General features: G+C 53.2%; 1 protein-coding gene across 1 annotated transcript in view; it reads left to right on the forward strand.

Annotated features, from left to right (window-relative positions):
* Positions 1 to 2,828, forward strand: part of KIAA0195 (KIAA0195 ortholog) — a 28,544-nt gene extending 25,716 nt beyond the window's left edge. Inside the window, 5 exon segments of the mRNA XM_010011745.1 lie at positions 1 to 103; positions 414 to 508; positions 1,434 to 1,527; positions 1,774 to 1,944; positions 2,756 to 2,828. The exon segment at positions 1 to 103 is cut by the window's left edge and continues 6 nt beyond it. Of these exon segments, the coding sequence (XP_010010047.1) occupies positions 1 to 103; positions 414 to 508; positions 1,434 to 1,527; positions 1,774 to 1,944; positions 2,756 to 2,828 (536 nt within the window).
* The last annotated feature ends 5,580 nt before the right edge of the window (positions 2,829 to 8,408 follow it).

Below are 8,408 nucleotides of genomic sequence, written 5' to 3' on the forward strand. Positions count from 1 at the left end.
GCTCCTGCCTCATCTGCTTCGGGTTCACACTGCATGAGTCCTGCAGAGGGGTGAACACCACCAGCCTCAACCTCACAGCCTGCTCCTCCATCATGCTGCACAGGTGAGAACTGAGCCTGGCACACACAGCCCTCCCCCTGCAGGGCCTGCTGCTCTTACCCTTCCCAGGAAGGACTGGTTCCCCTCTAACAAGCTTCAGACTCTCGCATGACCCAGTTGTAACAGCCACACAGAGGATGGGGAGCTCTGCCCAAAGCCTTGACAGCTTTGCTCACTGTTGCCTCCTGGTACTAGGACAGCCTGACTCCAGGCTCACACTTAGCTCTCTCAGCAGGGGACATGGCCCTGGTGGGAACAGGTCAGACAGCAAGTCCCCACTGTTGACATCCTTCCTGTATCCTCTCATTTACTAGCAATGCTGGTGGTGCTCCTGACTGGTTTGGGACATTTTCCAATGCTCTTCTTGTAGCCCAGAAGCTCACAGCTGGTCTGATTGTTTTACACACAGGTAAGTCCCTGTTCCCAGACCCCCATTCCCCACTCTGGGGGAAGACTTGCATCCTTTGCCTCTTTCTTTGCCCCCTATGCCAGAGGGGGTCTCAGCACAGCCATAAATCCCTTGTCTTGCTACCCATTGCCCTAACAGGTTAAAGGCAGCACCTTCAGCACTGGTTGTGCTTCTTACCAACCTGATGAAATGCTGACTCCTTTCCAGTTTCACCACAAAAGCAGTATCCCTCTGCTGGAAGCCTTTTAAACCCTCAGGAGGGGTGGGGAGCCAGCTCCTGGCTGACCCTTATCACCTGCACAGATTGCCTGGCAGAGGAGGTTCAGCTGATCTCTGTCAACCTTAAAGGGTCTCTGCTCTCTTTCCACCACATCGTGGGGTGCTGTGCCTTGGTGCCAGGCAGAGCATTGCATGTTGAGATGGGCAGGGTATCCTGGCCAACAGAAGCACTTCCTGCTTTGAGAGACAGCCTTACTTTAGAGAGAGGTAGTGTGCATGACTCTTTATGTCCTTCAGACCACTGAGGCAGGTGGGAAATGCTGTTTAGAAGAGCCCAAGCAAAAGCTGAGCAAACACTCTGGGGCTCTGGCTAAATACCCTTCTCTGGGCTGGAGCTTTCTGCTGGTGCAGGCCTGCAGTGACCCAGAGACAAGGGCACCCCCCTGCTCCCTAGTTGTGCTCCTTTGCCTGATCTGTTGTGGCAATCAGGCTGCAAAGCAACGCTGGCACCCCACAGGGAGAAATCCTGCGCAGTACTACCCCTGCACTCCCACCCTGCGTATCTTGGAATTGCTGGTCTGAAAGGACTTTGAGTGAAAGGTTGGTTTCAGGGACATAACCCCCTTTGGAGTAACAGCTGTTGGTGTATATTGTGAAGTATCTGTGTGTGATGCTAAATAACCCCCTCTTCCCTCTGTCCCCACAGTGTTCATATCCATCACCCACGTCCATCGCACCAAGCCATTGTGGAAGAAGAGCCCCCTCTCCAACCGGTGGTGGACGCTCACTGTGGCTGTCGTGTGAGTATCCCCAGGCCCTGATGGGGCACCCCAGGATGCTGGAGGAGGGAGGGCTCTAGATCTGTTCTAGCACCAGTTCGCTGGTGCTGAGGAAAATTATAGTACGTGGCAGTTGTTCTCCACTGAATTGGCAAAGGGTCTCTGTTGTGAACTCAGGAGTGTTACATCTGGGCCTGAACCTCGATCTGCAGGTCCTGGAAGCTTGTTAGCTCTGCTGAGATGTGCTGTGTCTCTTTATGATCTTAGATTGCTGGGGCAAGTGGCACAGACTGTGCTGGACCTGAAACTCTGGGAAAACCTCAGTTCTTCATTGACCTTTAACCACGTTTCCATCTCGCCGGTCTCCTGGCTCCTGGGTTTTCTTTCCTTGGTCCTTGTGGTTATCATCAATGAGGTTGTCAAGCTGCATGAAATCAGGTATGGGGGAAGTAGGGAAGATGGGGAGAAAGGGCTGGAGCCTCATTCCAGCCTGCCTTGAGCTGCAGAAAAATGCTGCACAGGGAAGAGGGTGGGGAATGAAAAGATGATTGCATTGTGTAAATCACCTGGCCATTGTGTGCAAGCTCCCGTTCCACCTCTCAGGGAGGAAGGAGGGTCAGGGAGGGGCAGTGGCAGTGATTGGGAGCAGGAAGGGAGACCAAAATCTCCTTATCTCAAACCAATGAGAGGGACACAGCCAAGGTCTGTGGAATACCGGGATGGAACTGGAGAGGGCTGTTCTCTCCATCTCGTCCCACGAGGGCAGAGAGGCATTGAAACACAGCAGAGGAAATACGTCCTCACACGCTGCCTGGACTGTGGGGCTCATTTTCACAGGAAGAGGCTGAAGCCAAGAATTAGGAGCAGGCGAAGTGACTGGTTGTTCTTCCCAGCACAGGGAGCTGCAGAGCTGGGAGTGAACACTGATGAGCATTGAGTCAGGAAATGGGTTGGTGAGGAAAAGCAGTGGGGATTAGAGAGAACCCTGATGGGGACAGAGCTGCTCTGTCTGTTCCTGGGAAGGAGTTTTGGACCTTTCTCTGCTTTCCCCAGAGATGGGACTTGGCTGGATGGGGCAGGACCAAGATGGGTTGTTCTCTGGATTTGATTCCCCTCTTAGGGTACCACAGGGCCCAGGGCAGGGGCTTCCTTCTTGCTGAGGCTGTGCAGCTCAGGAATCACAGTGGGAAAGCTTTGTTTCCTTTCACCCTCCATATGCTGACTCCCTTCTTTCTTCTGCCTTCTCCAGGGTCCGGGTCCGTTACCAGAAGAGGCAGAAGTTGCAGTTTGAAACAAAGCTGGGGATGAATTCTCCATTTTAACCACTCTGAGCTCGAGCTCCTTGGAGCCAGGGCCACACAGCCACAGCCTGCCCTGCGAGTGGCTGCTCCAAAGGCTCAGGGAGCCTTCCCTCACACATGCAAACCAGACAGCTCCCTGCAAAACTACAGCAGCACCTTCCAGGGGCCCCAGGCAGGGCACTGCTAGCAGGATCCCCCAGCAGGTATGCAGCCCTTCCCCAGCCTGCTTTTGGGTACTCCCAAGGGAGCCTGCAAGCTCCAGTGGCTGTTAAGGCTGCTCTTCCTTTATTTATTTATTACTAGAGGTTTCTGTAGTACCGTGATGATGCTGAAATGAAGCGACTCCTTCCTTCTGGGTGAGCAGATGGGTTTCTTGGAGCTGGCAGGAGAATCTGGGGCCAGCATAATGCTGCTGAAGCAAGAGATCTCTATTGGAACCCATTTTGGTTTTCCACCTCTGCGTGCTCCCCGGCTGATGTGTGTGTGCATGTCCTCACCCACCTCCTTGTGTCCTGGGGCAAAGGAGCCCTCTCTCTTGCAGCTCCAGGAGCGCTGGGGGCTAGGTGAGGACTGGAGCTCACATTCCCAAGGGGATATGGGGAAGGGTCTCTGTCAGGGTGTTGGAAAGCCTCTGCCCTGGCCAGGCTGTGCCAGGCCTGCCCTCTAGCGTTGTTGCTGTAGCCATATGCTGGCTGTTAAGTGCTTCGAGAGAAGAGAAGGCTTTAAGAAAAGCTGTCCACATTTGACCCTAGTGGTCTGGTGCAGGGGTGGGCAGGAGGGTGTCTTTGCATGGCTCAACTTCTTCCAGCCCTGTTGAGCCAGCTCTTACCTGCTTTAACAACCCCCAGAGAGGTTTACAACTCATTCTTGTGATTCAGAGTGCTGGTTGCCTTCAGTAAAATGCCTGCTTGAGAGGGCCAGAGCTAGAGAGAAAACCTGAGACCTGCCTATCCTGCCAGGGAGGGGAAGGGATGTCTTTCCAGGTAGGATATCTGCATCCTGCAGTTGTGGCTAACATGGAGCTGGTGTTTCTTCTTCCCAGTCCTGGAACTGTGCTGCAACTGGTACCTGCTCTTGTGTCTGTGATAGTGGTTGAGGTCTCTCCCCTCTCTGCTGCTGCCCTCAGACCTGTTCCCTGTTTTTCTGGAGGTCTGTTCTTCATTTCACTGGGAGAAGCCTCTCCCCGAGGGCTGCTGCAAACCGTGACTTGCCCCAGCAAGGCACACATGCTCTTGAACTCAGAACAGACCCCAGTTGTCCTGGGAACACTGGTGCCATTGTGGGTTGACAGTTGAGGGCCACACAGGAGCACATAGACTTGGCTACCAAAATTCTTGTAGCTCATGGAGATAGACTCTCTCCTAGTTCTAAGAGCTGTCTAAACCCTGGCACTGATTGTGCACTCACTGTTAACATTACAGTCTAGAGCTGATCCTTTCCCTAACAACTGGCTGCTGGTGCTTCCCTGGCAGGCAGGGAGCTGACTGGGATCCCCCAAGCTCTGCCCTGCTGCTCCTCTTTGTCTTCCTTACATTTCAGCATAACCAGAGAGCATGCACACTACTGTGTGTCTCTAAGCAATACCCTTCTCCCTGCTGTGGGTCTGGTAGGAGAGCAAAGCAGGGTACAGCCAGGCTCTGAGCTCTGGGGACAGATGGAAGGTGCTGGAGGAGGCAGCTGGGGGTGCTGAGAGGCTTGGACCCATTTTCCTACAGCTGGAGAGTGGATGTTTAGGTTCCGTGGTGCTGGCAGGGCTGCAGGGGATAGGGAGCCAGCAGCTCATGATTCCATGCTGCTGTCCTGCAGTGCAGCAGCACCAAGGCCACCCCTGCTTGCAGAGGGGGTCTGTTCACCTTCGGCAGCCAGGCTGAACTCTGCCTTCACTCCTGGCTCAGGGAGAACAAGCTGCATCTCAGGCTCACTGAATGCCTGCTCCAGATCTGCTACCCTGGCACCTGAGAGATCAGCTTTGCTTCCTGATGCCAGGCTCAGCTTGGATATGGTCTCTATGGCCAGGCTGAGCTGGAGTCAAGAGCCACCACCAAGCTGCTCCCTGTAGAACAACCTTCCCCTCCAACCGTTAGCTCTCGCCCTGTGCCACTAACTGTTGTAGGTCACAACAGGCAGCAGGTACCAGGGCTTCCTGCTGCCTACACCTTACTCTAGAGGAGGCACCTCCAGTTTCCTTCTCTGGGTGATCACAAACCTTTGTTTCCCTGCACCCTCCTTCCCCTATTAGACTAGGAGGGAGCCAAGGCCTATGAATGAAGCCTTTTGGATGGAATTGCCAATGCCCCCCTTCCCCCTGCCTCTGAGGTACCTGAGGGTGAGGGTACCCGGCTTCAGAAAGAAGTTTCCTACGTCAAAATGTTTTTAAATGGTGTATATTTTATATTAAAATTTTTGGGATGTATGTACAAATATTTCATTTGTATTAAAACTTGTAAATTGTATTAAAAAAACCCCAGGCAACAAACTCAGACCCACACACATCCAGTGTATGAATGGCAATAAATGAGTGTCTTGGATACGCGCAGTGAGAGCGGGAACAAGTTTGCACCCAGCAAAGCAAGGAGGTAGAAGTGTGTACGACTGCTCTGAGTTACCTGTTGTAGGGACACAGCCTGAGGGAGCTTGATGCTCCCGGGACCTGATCCTGGCACTTTTCCCCCCACTTTCTGCTCAGCTTTAGGCAAATCTGCCTCATCCTACAGAGTAAGTCACTTACCTCGTGCTCTCCTGGATCCCAGGCACTGCTGGTTGTTGGCACAGTGTGAAGCCCTCTGGATGGAAGGTTGGGGTGAGCTGGAGGAGGCAGTGGGAGCACTGGAGAACAGCAGTGTGGGGAGATGAGGCAGCCTGGGCTGCTTGTTCTGAGCAAAGCAGGACCTGGTGGTACCGTGGCTTACTCCTTGGGTAGCTGAGGCTTCAGATATGCCCAAAGCAGGGCAGGGGAGGGTCATGTTGGTCTCCAGCACTCTCACCCTGGTTCTAAGGCCCAAACTGGACACTAACCTTGCTGGAGGCACAGTGGGACTCTTCCCAGGGGAGATTATCAGAGGAAACCCCAGTACTAAGCTCCCAAGTGTCAGGATGAAGCTGATCCTCAATGAACTCCAGAGCAGGTGACAAGCTTGCGCCATGTGACACGAAGGACACAACTAGGCAAAACTATCAAAAGGGTAAAATATGCCCCACTGTTTAATAGCATTTAGTCTTACTGCATGTTAGTGGAAAACAAAACACATGATTAACACAAACAGAGCAGATGGTTTAGAATCTGTTGTCAGGCTGGTGATTACACGGGCTATTTTTTCCCCTCACGGTCTTGCTGCACGGAGCAGCTGGGGTCAGTCAGTCCCACTTGCAGTGTACATAACTTACGCACCATACAGTAGCTTCAAAATAGAGATCTAGAGCTTCAAAAATAGGCATTCTGCAAAATCAAATGGTTCAATTCCCTTATTGACAACGAGAGCAGCGTGGTGCTGCCCTCAGGTGGCTCAGACAGCGACAGCTCCACCCCAGTGTCCTCTTATCCCAGACCCTAGAGTCCAAGGCTTGCAGTTCTGGTTAGTAAATATATATAATAAATCACATTTAAAATATATACATTGGCCTTTAGAAAAAAAAAACCCCACAAACATTTACAGTTTATCGACATTGGAAAAAGAAAGAACTGGGCTTGTCCCAGGTTGATGCGAGTAAAAATCAGTTTTAAAAGGTTTCCACAAACCTTTTGATAAAGTGCCACTGGTTGTAGCTACTTAAAACCAGTCGGGTCCGTGGTGTAGCGCTCACCTGTCAGACATGGGCATTTAAATACATAAATCAGAGCAACCAACCAGCCAGGAGAGAGGGGTCTCATCCGCCTCAAACTGACCTAAAGCCCCAGCCAACGAGAGGGTTTCTATTTTTCCAAAGGGATTGTTTTGTCCTTGCTCCTGCTTTTCAGCAGTTAAACCCCTCAGGAATGTCCAGGCAGGCTCTGCTCGCTGCAAGGGGATGAGAGGCTGCATCATCCAATACAGTTTCAACTCCCAAAAGGATTGGGAAGCAGTGGCCTCTTCAGCCACCCTCTCCTATTCCAGTTTGGTTTTGTGTCAGTGAGTTTTTAAAAGAAAAGGGATACGTAGATTATTCTTTTCCCTTTGTCAGGAATTTCTGTTGCAAATGGCACTTGAGTACAATCTCAGCTTCCCTTCTGGTGCTCGGATGCTTTCATTTGCTTGGCATGCCGAGCGCAAGCCAAGTTGAGGGCTCTTGGACATATTTAGACATGCACTACTGAGCAGATCCTGCTGGAGAAACGTGTCTTCCAGCGATGCCGCCGTTCCTCCCGCTTGGATGCAGTGAGCTGCTGCTCCCTGACCACGTCCAGCCTGCACGCACGGTAGCTGCTGCTGCTGAGCTGAATGCACCCAGTGCACGTGGGGTCACCTCTCCTGCTGTGAGGAAGTGTCCCAAACACTGCTCCTGTTTAATGCTCCCAGCGCAGTTAGTGCCAGCAGGGAGGGGGAGTGGGAAAAGGGACCGTTTTCTCCCCAGATAAAGGATAGGGAGGGGAAAAAAACAGGTTAAAAAGCACTAACCACGCTGCTACTTCACCCTGGGAGCACCAGGGTGGTGCTTTCATAGGCACAGTGTCTGCAGAGGGCAGCTCCATTTAGCAGCACAATCCAAATGCACAGGCCTTCGGCGCTGCCATCACCATCCTCCTCGCTCTGGGAATGGGGCAGCCAGACCTCCATGTCCCAGAGGACCGTGGTGGAGCATCCACTGCTTCCCAGGCTCGAGGGGTCCAAGGGTCCCGCAGCAGGGATTTCGATCCACTTGGATTACACAGTGCCTGACACTGATGCGTTTGGAAAAGCAGCAAAGCAGAGAAGGTTCCTTCTCGCTCCGTGAGCTGCCAAACTGAGACAACCCCGTCTCCTTTTAGCTGCTGTCAGGCCTTGCCGGGGTGGGATCTGCTCAGTAAATAGCCAGCCCAGTGCTGGCTGCCCGGGGAGGTTTCTCCTCTGACACATTGTTGGCAGGGGATAAATAATAAGTGGCAGGACTCAGCAATGCAGCGGGGAAACAGAAAGGTCCCTTGTGGAGGCTCCTTGGCTTCTCCGTGGCCACCCCGTCTCCTTTTAGCTGCTGTCAGGCCTTGCCGGGGTGGGATCTGCTCAGTAAATAGCCAGCCCAGTGCTGGCTGCCCGGGGAGGTTTCTCCTCTGACACATTGTTGGCAGGGGATAAATAATAAGTGGCAGGACTCAGCAATGCAGCGGGGAAACAGAAAGGTCCCTTGTGGAGGCTCCTTGGCTTCTCCGTGGCCTGGAAATGCCTGACCCCCTCGGAAGTGAGCCCGTGGCCGCACTGGCACGTGTGATACGGAGCCAGGGGCGAGCAAGGAGGGGCAGCAGCGTTCCCAGCGCAGTGCTAAGTGTGGGGATGAGGCGGCTGGAGACACCCGGAGGCACCTCTTGGTGCTGGATCTGCTCTTCCCCATCACAAGGAGCAGCTGGAGGCAAGGGAGGGGAAGGAGGGAGCAAGCCTCAGTCCAGCATCGCATCCAGCTCGTCGGCCCGGTCGTCAAACATGTTGCTGATGT

The sequence above is a fragment of the Nestor notabilis genome, unplaced genomic scaffold (genome assembly GCF_000696875.1).
Source record: "Nestor notabilis isolate BGI_N333 unplaced genomic scaffold, ASM69687v1 scaffold23573, whole genome shotgun sequence".
Lineage (NCBI taxonomy): Eukaryota > Metazoa > Chordata > Aves > Psittaciformes > Psittacidae > Nestor > Nestor notabilis.